Source organism: Quercus lobata, chromosome 5 (assembly GCF_001633185.2).
Source record: "Quercus lobata isolate SW786 chromosome 5, ValleyOak3.0 Primary Assembly, whole genome shotgun sequence".
NCBI classification, from domain to species: Eukaryota; Viridiplantae; Streptophyta; class Magnoliopsida; order Fagales; family Fagaceae; genus Quercus; species Quercus lobata.
This window is the reverse complement of record NC_044908.1, coordinates 35,470,905-35,485,676: the sequence shown is the minus strand read 5'-3', so window position 1 is coordinate 35,485,676 and position 14,772 is coordinate 35,470,905. Positions and strand designations below refer to the sequence as shown.

Genomic DNA, 14,772 nt, shown 5'->3' with positions numbered 1-14,772 from the left:
TTTGTCAAGATCTTTCATACTCATAGGTCCATTATCTTAAACACAATTTTTATTTAGGAAAAATTGAGCACAAAATTAAAAGGTCAGGCTACTTTGCTTTTTTTTTTTCTTTTTCTTTTTATCCATTTTTTGGTAGGAAGATATCCATACCAATTGGTGGAGACTATTCTACCAAGATTTTTCCAAACTTGCAAGCTAACTCCAAAAATTGAGAAAGGGGTCCCTTATCATAATAGGTTATGTTTGAGGTCAGATACTACTGCCTTCCTTCAACTTGCTTTCTTTGGCACTACATCTGATTTTTGATTTGGACTCTTATGTTTGGGAACTACATCTAACTCAGCAATAACATAGTCAAAGTTTATAATATAGAGAGTTCAAAATATGATATTATATTTAGCCCAATCCTTGAAGACAAAAACCATCTTCTGAAACTACATGAGAAACAAAAGAAAGATAATATAACTGACACTTCCCCTGTACTAAAGCCAAAATTATAAGCCTGTGAGCCTGTGTCACTACTCATCTCTATACACAACCTTGTCTAACTCAGGTAAATAGAAGGACCTCCATTTCTTTGCACCCTTTTTTCATACTTGACCTGTAAGTTAAAGGAATCCCTTGGGCTTCATGCTATTACCACTCTTTAGTCTCTCAATACTTGACTTGCTAGTAGATTTTTGGTGGCCAACATCTTTTGATCCCTCAACTGTCCTAGATGGGTTATTGACACATTCATAAACAATAATAGGATTGTCAAGCTCTTGATCATCTGCAGAATTACCACCACTTTTTGCAGAATCGACTTTAGACATGTTGGCTGAAGTTCCACTCCTGGAGAGCCACAGAATTTTCAGTCAGGTGCTATGTAAAACAAAAGAAACATTAAAAATATTTATGCTAGTTCATAAACCAACATTTTTGAAGAAGAATTGGGCTTCTCTTGTTTTGCTAACTCTGACTTGGTCTTCCCTCTCCTCTTATTTGGCCTGCTTAAAATGCACAACCAAAAGATATATACAAGAGATCCACAAGTATATGTAAACATCATACAAACTACAAGGCAATTGCCTTATCAACCATTTTGGATGGAGAATAATTAATGGGGAATCTAATTACGTTTTTCATTTCATTTTAAATTACCTATCCTGTTTTCCATGGCATAAATGAATATACAAAATGTTGTCATATAAGGTTATCAAGTAAGTAGAGTTGACCTTCAATGCCCCGGATGCACCTAAATTTTTCCCATCAAGGTGTAGGCATCACTGCCTCCAGGGACAGCTTAACAATGTGAGCACAAAGCCTACCCCATAATCACCATATAAACTAGCATTTAATTAATCCACGAGTTGGATGAATTCCTATGAAATTAATTCAGTGCTTTGTGGACAAGCATGCATAAACAAGTGATATACTGCCTCAGCAACAGTGACTAGTAGATGTACAAATAAAATTCATTGTTTGTAAATAAGTTCTTTATTGCATTGTAAGAATTTACTGCAAACCTCTGGCATAATTTTCATCAGTATATAAACCTGCTCTAAAGTGTGCAATTACCTCTGTACCATTACATTGGCCACACCAGAGAAAACTAAAACAAAATTGAAATTGATATTATAATTCATCTAAAGGATCCAACTAGCAATTTTATTCTGAAAAGTAACCAGTGCTTAATATACCAAGAAACTTTTCCCACAATAATGAACCACACAGAAGAGATTTATGAAAGGTATCATCTAGAATATAAAAATTAAACGTCTGCAGTAAATTACAAATAAGATTATTCTTTTGCTTATAATTTTTAGATAATGACCAAAAGGAATCAATTTTGCAAACAAACAGTAAATTTCAATTCTGAGGCATAGCTAACAAAATTTGGTTGCAACCCAAGTGCAAAATGAAATACTATTATGAAAGGATAGGTCTAATAAAATATTAATACTTACATATCAGATGAAGCATCAGCTTTTGGAAGATCAGTCTCCTGACCCTGTAAAAAAAAATTAGCACATATTAATTATTTTCCCCTAAAAGTAAGAAAAAAAAATATAAAATAAAATATAGGGGAAAACACAAACTCCTTCTGGCAAAACATCATCTACAATCGGTTCCCAGCGTTCCTTTTTGAGGTTTAATATTTCTTCATCACCATCAGTGTATAACACCTGTGCATGACAAAAATTTAAGAACTAAAATATGCAGAAACAAGAAAAATGACAGTTAAAGAAAACAGGTTAGATGGTGTGTCATCACACAAAGACCACTGATTTCATCCAGGGAAGAGTAGTTCAACTTAATGTTACCGCAAGGAAAACAGGAGAGTTTCCAAAACAAAAACAAAAAAAGCAAACAAACAAACAAAAAAAGAAAAAAGAAAAAAAAGGAGAGTCAGAAAAGAGTATGGACAAAGCCCAAAGCTGAGAAAACACAGTATGGACTGTGACTTAACAGAAGAGGAGCCACATAAAGCTGGTTTATGACAGAGAATGCCGAGGACCAAGTCCAACTACTTGGGAGAGGTTATGGCAAAACCAATAAATAAATAAGAGGAACAAATTGGTATGTCAGGATTAGTGAGAACTATCACACCTGGTGCTTCTTTTTAACAGAGTCATAAGAATGAACAACACCTTCATAAAACCTGCAAAATAAAAACAATCCTATAAGATAACAATAAGGGGACTTTTAATTTGGTGCCACAAATGTCACAGGAGAAAAAAATAAACAAAGAAATTGGCAAATGGCTCAATGACTACTGAGAATCATGTCCCAAAGGTGATCATACATTCAGCAATTGCATATTTACGATACTTAGAACAGCTTTGAAAGCCATACATTTCAGCCAAAAAAGTGTGCTGCAGCACAGCATCAATAATGTGATGTACTAAGGTAACTGAAGTTATGTTGCAAAATGAAGTAAAATATTCTATTAATAAATTTTACTACTTATCACACACACTAGAAAGACAATCACTGAATGTAGCCTATGGTTTTGGTCTTGATTTGCGCAGCTACCAATCCCATGTAGATGAGTTTTACGGTTGATAGCCAAAACAAAGTTCTACAATGGCCTCATCACCAGTATCTGGAAGCCTATATACTTAAAGAGGCATTATAATTCATGATCTAACATGCCAAAAAATTAAATGTCAACAAAATATATATATATATATATATATTTCATTGCAACCTGCAGTCCTATCCATATAATAGTACAAAACTCTATTAAGCCCTAAAATTTATTAGGTCTAAAAGTCTTTGTGGTAATAGGAGTTCAGAAATATAACCAACTTGAAAAGACTAACTCAATTACAAGAATAAACTAAGGCTGCATTGGATTTGTCATAAAATCATTTATGGAAAACGTTTGCCACATTTTTTGGTGTTTGGTATAACAGAAAATTGCTAGTAAACGGAAAAATTTTCCATAATCAACAAAAAAATCACCACAGTTTTTTTTTTTTTGTGGGGGGGGGGGGGGGACATTGGTTTATACTTGCCCCTCCCCACCTCCTTCGCTCACACTCCTCTGTTCCGCCACCAACACCTCCTTCCCCCTCCTATGTGCCACCTTTACCATCTCCCTCCCTCCTCTCCCTCCAAACTGCCACTGACACCTCCCTCCCCCACCCCATTCCTCCCCACTAACACCACCTCTCTCCTCCTCCCCCCCACCCCCCAGACTTGTCAACTTCCCCTCCCTCATGTCTCCACCACCTCCCTCCCCCTCCTCCGTACTATCACCAACACCATTTTCCCCTCCACTCCACAGCCACCTCCTTCCCCCCCCCCCCCCCAACCCAACCCCAAAAAAAAAAAAAACCACCACCTCGTCTACCGACTGTTTTAGGTTTTTGACAGTTTTTAACATTGAATTTTTTTGTGCAAACCAAACACTAGAAAATTATTGCACTAGAAAGTTTTTTTCAAAGTCTTGACCCAAAAAAAAGCAACTTGTTGCTTTTGGTGGAAGGTACTTGCCATCGCACCAAGGTTCAATCTCTTTTCAGAGTCTCAACCAAACAACAGGGGGAAAAAAACTCCAAAGAAAATGTTTTAAATCGAATACATGAAGACTATATATTAACAAGAATATTACAGAGCTAAACACTATAATACTAGTCCTTAAGTACTCACGTCTTGTCCTTTGGCCACCAAACTTTTATTTTGCAACCAACCAAACGTTCATCAAAATCAGGCTTCCCAGAATCCTGCAGTAAAAATATTTATTTTTTATAACTAGTAAGCTTTTATTGATAAGACGAGCTTTATGCAAACAGGTTATGTACACAAAACTAAAGAGGCCAAAAAATGTAAAATATGTCATTTTACATAAAGAGGATTAGGGGGGGATTACAGGAGGAAAATATTAAGCTAATATGCTGCACAGTTTCCTAGACATGTTACAGGAAATTCAGAGCATCAATACAAAAGAATCAAGCCTGCCAAAGATGAGATTATATAACTTTACAATGTTCAAGCAATAAGCTGCCTGCATATTACTTTGGAATAAAAATTTGGTTTTGTCTACACCACTAAATGTATCCCATTTAACATATTCACTTGCAAATATTGAAAGCAATAAAATGGCCTCAGAATAATGCTTCCAGATTTAGTTGAAAGGACAGTGCAAATGTAACACTGCTTCTGTTCTATAAGTGACTCCTTACTATGGTTTTATCCTCTATATTTCCCATTGGTAAGAATCAAAGCTACAATCTACCCTGCTTTTGGCCACCTAAGCTTCATCTCCTGTAATTTTCTTTTCTTCATTATATACTATTTAGAATGAAATTAAATTCTTTAACAGATCATTTTGGTATTGGCTATTATATTATTAGAACAAGAAATGATTGACATTTTACTTTTCTATGTTGGAAGAAATCTTTAAAAGTTCTAATATGTCTGAGTATGATAATCAGGATTTCACGTGTGTACATTAAGTAAATATATTAAGAATCTAGTTTGTTTAGCTAAGTAGATTGTTTCTTTTATAGGGACAAGACAATGACTATATTCAATATAAATGATTACTTTGGTCAAATAAAAAGTAAATACACGCTAATATTTTCCTCAATGCACAAGTAGCAAAATTGACCATAAGCCAGGACCTTATGTAAACATTTTCAATTATGCATAGAAAACAAATGGTCCAGAAAAACTTGAAAAGTTTCCCAAGAATTTCATGAGCTAAATGATCATAAAAATGAAAGCAATACCTTGGATTAACTCTATAAGAGAAAGCAATCTAAAGGATATCTGTCATTTGTCACTGTTTCACTAACCAGACAATTTACAATATAAAGGTCATTATGTGTTCATACCTCCCCCTTTGCAGCACTCTTCCTCCTGAGTTTTGTTTTAGGGCTTTCTTCCAAGTAACTTTCATCTCCATTGGCTGATTTAGTTGCAGACTTAGAAATTGTCTACAAATTCGGAAAACCCATAAGATAAATAATAATAAAAAACCAAGGAAAGAAGGGAATAATAGGTTGGAGTTTACATACATTTATTGTGGTAGAATTAATGAGAATTAATTACTGTACCTTACAATTCGAAGCTTCAGTAATATCCATTTCAGAACTAGCATATTTCCTCTTCCTTTTCTTGCTATTTGTTTGGATTGACGACCTGTTATTGATATTCGTTACCCCTACATTCATATCTGATGGCTGCAACAGTTTCTCCTCAGGACCAGAAGGGTCAGAAGCTTCCTTCTCTGAGACTACATGGCTGGGAGTTTGAGTTGTCTCCTCATTGATCTTTATAGCAATTTGAACTTTTCTAGAGTGCCGCTGTGGTTTTGCATCAGAGTTATTTGTAACTTCAGATTCCTTTTTCAAACTAACATCTGCAGATTGTAGGGCTTTCTCCTCAACCTGAGCATTCAAGAACCCTCCCTTTGACATTGATAGGGAATGATGATTGGCATCTTGATTCTTGTTGTTCCCTACTTTCTTTGGCCGTCCCCTTTTAGGATGGCTTGCATCAGGAAGGCAATGATCTGGGGACAGAGAAGCAGTAGTTATGATCTTGTTAGTTTTAGGTTGCAAACTTGAAGGCTCAGTCACGTTTTCAAGCACCAATGGTGAAGGGGCCTTAGTATCCGGTGTTTCAGAAGGTGAATCATCAACTCCCCCATCATGAGACTTTCTTGGACGACCTAGCTTCGAAGTCTTTCTTCCTGTACAAATCCAAGAATGATCATAGCCTTCCTCAGATTTCATTAAAGAATTAGGTTTCCTACCCCTTTTCTTTGGAACAGAGTCTGACTCAGTTGCTGATTTGGCTGCCTTCATAGAGTATAAGTTGTCAGGTTCAGAATTGCTGCTTGCACCAACAGTTTTGGAATGTTTAGTAAGACGGCAACTCTGTAATCTTTTTGAAGATTTTACATTTTTCAAATTTTCATCATTCCTAGTTGGAGTGCCATTAATCACCGCTGACTTGAAAGTATCTGAAGTAAGACCCTTGGTAACCTGGGTAACAAAAAGTTAATTTTCCGATAACTTTTTGTGAAGTGTCAAGTAATTAAAACAAATAATTGTGAAAAAAGAAGACTGACATAAATGGAGGTGACAAGGGTGATTACATACCAGGGACGCCTCATTTGGATCTGTCCTTGGTAGCTCACTTGAAACTATCCTTTTTCCTAACCTGTTCTCATCAGCCTGAATCACACCAACGCATTCAATCAGACTTCTAGTCTATGATCTTAATGACATACACAGACAACAGACTCATTCAGCATGATCAGATACCAAAACCTATCCCGTATACCAACTGGAAGAGGAATGTCACATAGATTTGCATAAAACATTCCTCGGCATTTTAGCCATTAGAAGCAGAATGAGAAATAGAAAGTAAAAATGGATTAGGCAATAGACTGGACATTTTACTCACGGACAACAACTCTATCAAGTTTCTTTCTACTAACCTGCCACTCTTTCATGATAGTTCATTTCACTGTAACCTCTAAACTGGAGATTTCAGGACATTTTAACCTTTATTCCAAAATTGTCAAGCCAAGGACTATTTCAATACGTTTTGAGCCCTTCTTTGAGAAGGAGATGGGACTGCAGCACCAAATCAAGTTTTATACTTGGAGATTTTTTAAGGCAATTAATCATGTATTGGGAGTGAGACCTTTTTTATTTTATTTTTTTCTTTCCAGGAAACATGACCAAAGTTTTTTTTTTTTTTTTTATCATCCCTTTAGTGGAGTCCTCTACTGCTGGCTAACATTCCTGATTCCATTTGCATCATGGCCATTAAAGACATCTTCTCACAGTTTTCAGAATGGTGGATGCAAGTCAAAAGACAAAAAACACAGTCCACAGGAAAAATACTGCAGGGAAAAAAGCCCTGAAACAGCAGGTGATCCAAAACTTAAATGGACTGGTACTATATGTTCACTGTCTCCCATCTGAAAATCAAATGGAAGATGGATCCAAAAAATATGCAATAACGGGTCCTAATTCATTTTGAGAAATATACTGAAGAAAGAAAATATTAGGTTATAGCTTCCTATAGGCATGCAGAAGTATGATATCAACAATTAGCATACTGCTCAACTTAAGATAGCTTCATAAATGAGAATTTGAAACACACCAAATGCTCTGCAGATTCACTTTGGCATACAGAAGTGACTATTTGAGCATAGTCATCCAAAGCAATACCCATAGACCCCACTGCTTCCTTGAGATAAGGCTTAAGCTTAACAGCACAATTAGTGATTACTTTCTCCCCCAATTTCCACGAAATAGGTGAAACATTCTGAAACAATGAACCATATAGATAACATCCGAGTTGACCAAGAAAATGAGAGGAAGCAAATGTTCGGCAAAGGAAACTACCTGATTTTCCTTTCTTACACTAGCTAAAAGTGGACTGAGAAGATCCGACGAAATTTCTTCACTCTCATCTATGACCAGAGTCATAATTGTTTCCATGGCTGAAAATACAGCATGTGGATGATTGGACCTTGAGTTGAGCACAAACAAACACTGAATTGTTATTCATTTGCACAAGGAAAATGAAGTTACATAAAAATGAAACACAGAATTCTAAGCATCAATTATTAATCACTTCCTGGATATGAATGCAATAATATGCCAATATCCTAAATGAAACCACCTCCGGCACTCTGCTGACAAGGTTGGAACAACCTTTAACATTATTATCAAAGTAGACCTGGATGCTAACTGGAAAGATAAATGCATTGCAATTGCTAGACTTTTAATCCTTTACAAACACTGAGTAGTTACTTTCTAACTTAAAATATTTTTTCAGTTATCAGTAGGAATATTTATATGAAACTGTCCTCTTCAGTCACCACACAATTTCTAAAGGCTAACATAAACAACCTAAAGGACTGAGGCCCTCAGCACTGTGCCTGTTGAACAAAGTCCAATTCCTTCATCCCTTCTATAAGAAAATTCAGGTTTTTGCGCCCAGGCAAGGGAGTTAGCTCCTTAAGCAGGTAGTCTGGGGAGTAAATGAAACTTTCAAGAATTCTAAAACCAGTCCTGAACCAAATAACAATCTCCACAAAGATTTCAAAGTACAAAAACAAAGCAAAGATAGTTTCACCGTCTCTAAAATTTCACTCAACAAGCTCAACAAGCTCAACTCTGCAAGAATTTCACCAACTTGTGCATTGATCAAAACAAAAATTATACAGCAAGATAATTTTGCAGTCTTAGTCAACCAATTCCGCGAAACCCCCAAACAAACAAATCCAAAATTTGCAACTCCAATGAAATCAGATTGAATAAAATTTGGTACGAGCTACCTACACTAATGCATCTAAACACGAGCTATAACTTCTATCATAGTCAAATTGTTCCTCACTACCCCTAAGTAACATACTTCAAGTTATCATTCTATCCACTAGAGATTAATACCCAGGAAATGTTCTGTAATGCTTCTGCTGGTTGTCATCATTGTAGACAACCAAAACTTCTCTAGTATACAGATTTCTCCTCCCTACTCCCAGCACATTACTATCTGGCATCAGCTTATTTATTTGGAGAGTACACGAGAAAATGATCTGCATTGCTTCTGCTGGAAAAATCGAATAGCCCTTGGGTTATTCCAAAACAAGTATCTTGCTAGACTTCACGCTATTTTCCTAATTTCCAACCTCCTCTTCCTTAAGAATACTGATACTCATCTCAACATCCTCTACATTTATGGCTTTAATTGTAAGTGTTTCATGGATGAATTAATTATCCACATAACCAATGCAAGCCATATTTTCAGCGATGCAACATCCTTCACCAATGAACAGTGAAGACATAAAGATTCCTAAGCATAGAGCCTTTACCCTTAAAAGTCATTTTTAACTAGAAAAGTAGACCCAATACAGATTACCATTGCTGTCTCATTACAAACGGTAGCATAGTATTCAAGTGCTACAGACACTTCAGATATAGAGGTGAAACCTTTAACTACCTCACAGAACCTACAGTTCTATTTAAAGAAAACCTATAAGCATGATCAAACCTTCCACAAGCAAACATACAATTGAAAAAAATATGCTATCCATATTATGGACAAAATATAAATACGTGACAAGAAAATTCCTATGCAATTTCTGCAACATATCAAACATGATTTTTGTGCTAAACATCTATAGTCCCATAATTAAATTTATAGAAGCTTATGCTAGTTGTGTTGAGAAAAAGCTAAGTTATATGAAATAGTAAACTTCAAATTCTGGTTAAAGTTCAGTAACCATGGACATTATATGATGTTAGAATAGTTTATGGAAGTTCACAAAAGTTTCAATTGTCAGGACAAATAGAACAATATTTGTTACAGATACGTATCCATAGCAATAGTGGAGGCTCAGTAAAATAAAAAACACCATCAGCAAAGTTTTTTACCTAATTATTTTTAAGAAATTTTGAAACATCTCAACAACCAATGCATCACACTCAAGGTCCAGCATCACCAAGCATGACCTGACCTTTGCAACAGTATCAAGAATTGAAACTGCCTTTGTATAACAGCGACTGGACACATGAGACAATTTTTCAAATGCTGCTACAGTCAGCTGAAATATTTCCTGTGCAACAATGAATTGGAGAAACAGTCTATGTAAGATCCCAACAAAAAAGAAAAGATTTACAATGATGAAAGCTTATTGCCTTTCTTATTTTAATGAAATTTTGGTTTTAATCTGAGGATGTTTTGAACTGTTATGAGTACCTTCATTTGCTCATCATCATATGGCGCATCTGGTGCTGTTATCCTCGTAATCTCAGTAATGCAAGATGCAACTGAAACCTTCACATCCATTTCAGCATGTCTCAAAAGTTCATTACTGATCAGTGCCTTCAATGAAGGTAAAAGTGCATCTTGCATTGATTTGGATGGTGCTTGCTCCACATTTGCTAACAGATTTTCAACTTTCTAGAAGACAGAAGGAAACAACTCGAATCAACTCAACTATTCCTTAGTCCCAATTGAGAGAAAAAATGAAACAAAGAGGATGAAAATTTTGAGTCATGACAACCATTAAAAAATTGAGGAAAAATTTTCAGAACAGCCAGAGGAAGAAGAAAATAGTTCAAGACAATGGTCAAAACATTTCCAAGTTAAATTCAGATTAAAAAAATTATGCTACAACAAACTAGAACCTCAAATTGGTAACTGATCAGACTGAAGAAAGTCATAAAAATGAATATAATAATCTAAGGCATGTTTAAAAAACAAGAATAAAAAATAAAAATGAAGCCCAAGGGGCATCACTATCAGCTGGAGACCACGCCTCATGAAGTGGAGGTCAATAGTTCGAATCTCCCTTTCCCTCCCCTTGGGGCCAAAAACTTACCTATCAAAGAAATGAAGAAAAAAATGAGAAGAAAAAAGGAAGATGGGGGATAGGAGCTTTATGCCTATTATCAAGAAGGAACAAATGCGATTCTAACTAACTAATGTGCACGTCATAAGTGAAAGAGCAACATATAAGAGAAAAAAAACACTCGACCATCTAGAAAAAAAAAAAAAAAAAAAAAAAAAGTAAAAATTATACAGAATCACCATTCTGTAAGCATCATAAGTTCAAAATATCCTAGCTGCATATCAAAATCCTTGTATAAATACCACTTTATTTTTTGTCAATAGAAACTTTTGCAGCTGCTTTCACCCCTAAAATTTATGGTTTTGAGTAAAATGCCTAGCAATCAAAAATGGAAGATCTTGCTCCCTATCTTTAACTACTTCCATAAATGAATCTAAAATATATTAAAATGTCACATTATATTCCAGATTTTTTTTTTTTTTAAATTATAGGAAAAAAAAAAGGAAAGAATAACCCTGAGATAACACGTCATTCTTCCTACAACAGAAAATCCCAGAAAGAGACAACTAGAACTCAGAAGATATTATTCAACTTTTGCAGACTTGTCTCTGTTTTTAATTGCAACATCGAAATTTTTTCAACTTTATATTATCATATCAATGAGGACGGTATAATCAATAAAATAAGACAGATTGCTAAAGTGGCCACCAAAACACATCATGTCAATCAAAAAAACCCTGCAAAGCAAAATCTTTCATCACAAGAAGCAATTATAAAAGTGCTTTTTCATGCCAATACCAATTAGTTAATATATATATATATATATATATATTAACAACCCTACATGGTTTGTTAAATTCTTATAAGTAACAATACCCTAGGCATTGCCAGTGCTTTAATATATGCTTATCGTCTTTGAGTCTTTGAAGTTAATCAAATATTATTCATTAATAGAGAAAATTCAAATGCATGATCAAAAAAACAGTCCAAAAACAAGCTAGATACAATCAGATATTTTGCAAATCGAAACTCAAGTAGAAAATATAGTGATCAATCCAGATCCCACATCAATGAGTATGCATTTGTATCACATCGTGTAGGACATATCTAGTCTATAGTACTATATAGGTAGAGCATTTTCAAGGGAGTTGGGACTATCAGTAACAAGACAAAGAGCATAGCATAATTCATTCCTCTTCTATTTTGCATTTTCTATGCATAACAATTTTACTCTCGATTTTATTTAAAGTTCCAACTTTTCTTCATCAAAACTCATATGAATGATTTAGGCTTAATAGGTTAAAAACTGGGAAATACACAAACATGAGGTGCTACAGATAAGCATTTCCATTTTGTGGTATCCAAAGCTAATTGATAACAACTGGGAAACACACACACACAGATATTGAACCCATATGAACCTAAAATATAATAATTTAGACATATCATTCCATTGGTTCAATAAATAAAAAATCTCCATAGCCTATCATCCAGTGATGGACACCTCAACATTTTGATTTAACAAACAAACATCAATCTATTTGACAAAACAAACAATACCCACAAGCAATTGGAAGAAGAAAACCCAAACTAAAGTAACAATTATAAAGACATTGAAACCACAACATTGATTTTATCAATCAATTATCAACTACACAATACCCTTATTTCACTGAATTTGAATATGCCAAACATTTCAATAAGCAATTAGGAAAAAAAGAAAACCAATATACTTACTTATGAGAAAAGAAAAAGAAAGCAAACCCCATATACCACCCATGAAAAAACCATAACTTTCACCAAACACACAATAATCAACCCATATCAAGTAACCATTGATTCAAACCCTTTACTGAATTCATTATTATGAGTTTGCATGTACTCAGCTCAAAGACTAAACCTTTGAACAAACCAATTGTGAAAGGAACAAACTTTTATCCCAAAACCAACAAACTGATTCCACAATGCTCAGAAACCCATATAAACTCACAATCAGACCAACATTTCCAACAAATACATTTAACAAAAATAAATAAATAAATAAAGAGAAGAAGGGTCATTACATCAAGAAGAGTGAGAAGGTCATCAATAGAGGAAGGAGGGTTAAGGAGGGTACTCCCAGCCTCCTTAAGCTTCTCCTCAAGGTCTCTGTCAAAGGAAGTCATTTTCAGCTCAGACACAGAGCCACACACAAAACACAAAAACAAAAAAAGACTGAAACTTCAGAGCATTTAAAAAAAAGGGCTTAGCTTGGTGAAGAAACTTAGTGATGACTGATGAGTCAGTGTTAGTGACCAAAGAAAGAATGCCTAACAAGTAACAACTCAGCACAGCAAAGCAGAGTTTAGGGATTTTAAGCTAAGTGTTAAGCATGCAAGCAGAGTTTTACAAATGGGCAGTTTCGGATTCCGCTCATTTTATCAATTTTGGCTCAATTTTTGGGTCTCAAATCCGGGTACAGGCCTTTTCCTTTTTTTTTTTTTTTTTTTTTTTTTTTGGGTGCTCTCCCATTGGCGCTTTTTCATTGCTGGTTTTTTTTTTTTTTAAGAGGGTGCTTCATGTGTGGTTGACAGAAATTGAATTACTGTCCTGTCCTTGTGCAATTTGAATTTTGGAGATAGGATGTTGCTTGCTAGTTATGGTAACTTGAAACATTGTTGTAACTTGCAAGTCCACAACTTACATGCCATCCACGCTGGTTTGAGATATCTCTTGCAATATATGAATCACAAATTGGGATTAAGATTTAGCATTTAAATTTACCATCACCTAGATTCTAAACTGATAGGTTTATATGTTCATATCTACTCATGTTTGTAAAACTCATATCTAATTAAGATGTGCTTTTAAGTGAAGTTTGTGGGGGATGTTTTTATATTAGAATTTTATTCACTTTTTTCATTATGTGTGTGTTGGTTTGTTTCTCAAAAAAAATATATATATATATATATATATTTATTTGCTTATTTACTAAAAACTGGTAAGAGTACTGTACAAAACAAATAAAATAATAAGCTAATAAATGAAAAAGAAAACTAATCCAAATGCAATACTAATATAATTTTGAGTTCAAGTCTCCCCGCTAGCACGAGGCACTCAAAAAAATTATCTCGATAAGTATTTAGAGCACACAAAAAATGAAAAATCATGACCAAAGTGCCCCAGCTACCACCAATGTAAAATAATTGATTTACAGTTTTTCCTTTCTTTATATCCATGTAATACCAATTAGTAACAATATTCTTTTCTTTGCAAGTAGTGTCAAAGGTAATACTACAATTTCAAACTCAAAAGTATATGACTCCTGCAACAAGGCCGTTAACTCACAAGTATTCCTATAAAGGTTGACGTTAAATATTAATGTACGGGAGTTACATAGTTCAGTCTAATGGCTTATATCCATGAAGGAAACCCTAAAAGGATACATCAATAATATATTTTTTTGCCAAAAAGTACTAGGTCAAACTTATTTAGTTTATGTAACATATTTTTTGGAACTTGAGTTTGTTAAACTCGAGTTCTAGTGAAACTCGAGTTCCAAGCATTATGACAATCTGATCCAACATAATGCTTGAAACTTGATTTTGTTAAACTCGAATTCCAAAAAGCATGCTTCATAACTAAATAAGTATAACCATATGTTTTTTAGCAAATTTTTCTAAAAATTGTACTATTTAGCAAACTTTTTCTCAATAATAAATTAGATTGTAATACAAATCCTATGTTATAATGAACGATAACATGTGTATACGTAATAGCTAAACCCTAGAGTAAAAGGATTAGACTTGGGTCTATTACATTGGGCTAACATATCTCTAATGGTTGAAATAAGGATAATCTGATCTAATGCCACATCCAAAGTCCCAATATTGAGTGGGTTGAGCAAACCATAAATTTTAAGGCAATGTCTCACTAGTCTAATGCACATTACAAACAATCATAGGCATTTAGAGTAATAA

At 34.5% G+C, this 14,772-nt stretch overlaps 1 protein-coding gene across 6 annotated transcripts; it reads right to left on the bottom strand.

The window, feature by feature from the left end:
- Positions 1–369: 369 nt before the first annotated feature.
- On the bottom strand, positions 370–13,297 carry LOC115989526. Of its 6 annotated transcripts, none has more exons than XM_031113229.1 (15): positions 12,877–13,297; positions 10,219–10,422; positions 9,894–10,075; positions 7,860–7,986; positions 7,615–7,779; positions 6,600–6,674; positions 6,251–6,482; positions 5,550–6,187; positions 5,328–5,429; positions 4,141–4,214; positions 2,593–2,644; positions 2,082–2,168; positions 1,950–1,993; positions 918–992; positions 370–834 (listed from the first exon to the last, which is right to left on the bottom strand). In XM_031113229.1, exons 1-15 carry the CDS (start codon positions 12,976–12,978, stop codon positions 609–611), a joined length of 2,385 nt encoding a protein of 794 aa, XP_030969089.1. In that variant the 5' UTR covers positions 12,979–13,297; the 3' UTR covers positions 370–608. The 6 variants fall into 6 exon arrangements, with proteins under 6 accessions (XP_030969089.1, XP_030969092.1, XP_030969091.1 ...); XM_031113232.1 differs by having other exon boundaries at positions 5,550–6,007; XM_031113231.1 differs by adding an exon at positions 10,781–10,843 and having other exon boundaries at positions 5,550–6,482; positions 12,877–12,962.
- Between the last annotated feature and the right edge of the window lie 1,475 nt (positions 13,298–14,772).

Excerpts from the sequence above, each read along its gene's own strand:
- LOC115989526 (XM_031113227.1), bottom strand. The coding sequence starts at position 12,978 with ATGACTTCCTTTGACAGAGACCTTGAGGAGAAGCTTAAGGAGGCTGGG. Across the intron at positions 10,423-12,876 it reads ACCTTCTCACTCTTCTTGAT|AAAGTTGAAAATCTGTTAGC; the intron begins GTAATGACCCTT and ends TCTGTCTTCTAG. Across the intron at positions 6,483-6,599 it reads ATCCAAATGAGGCGTCCCTG|GTTACCAAGGGTCTTACTTC; the intron begins GTATGTAATCAC and ends TTTGTTACCCAG.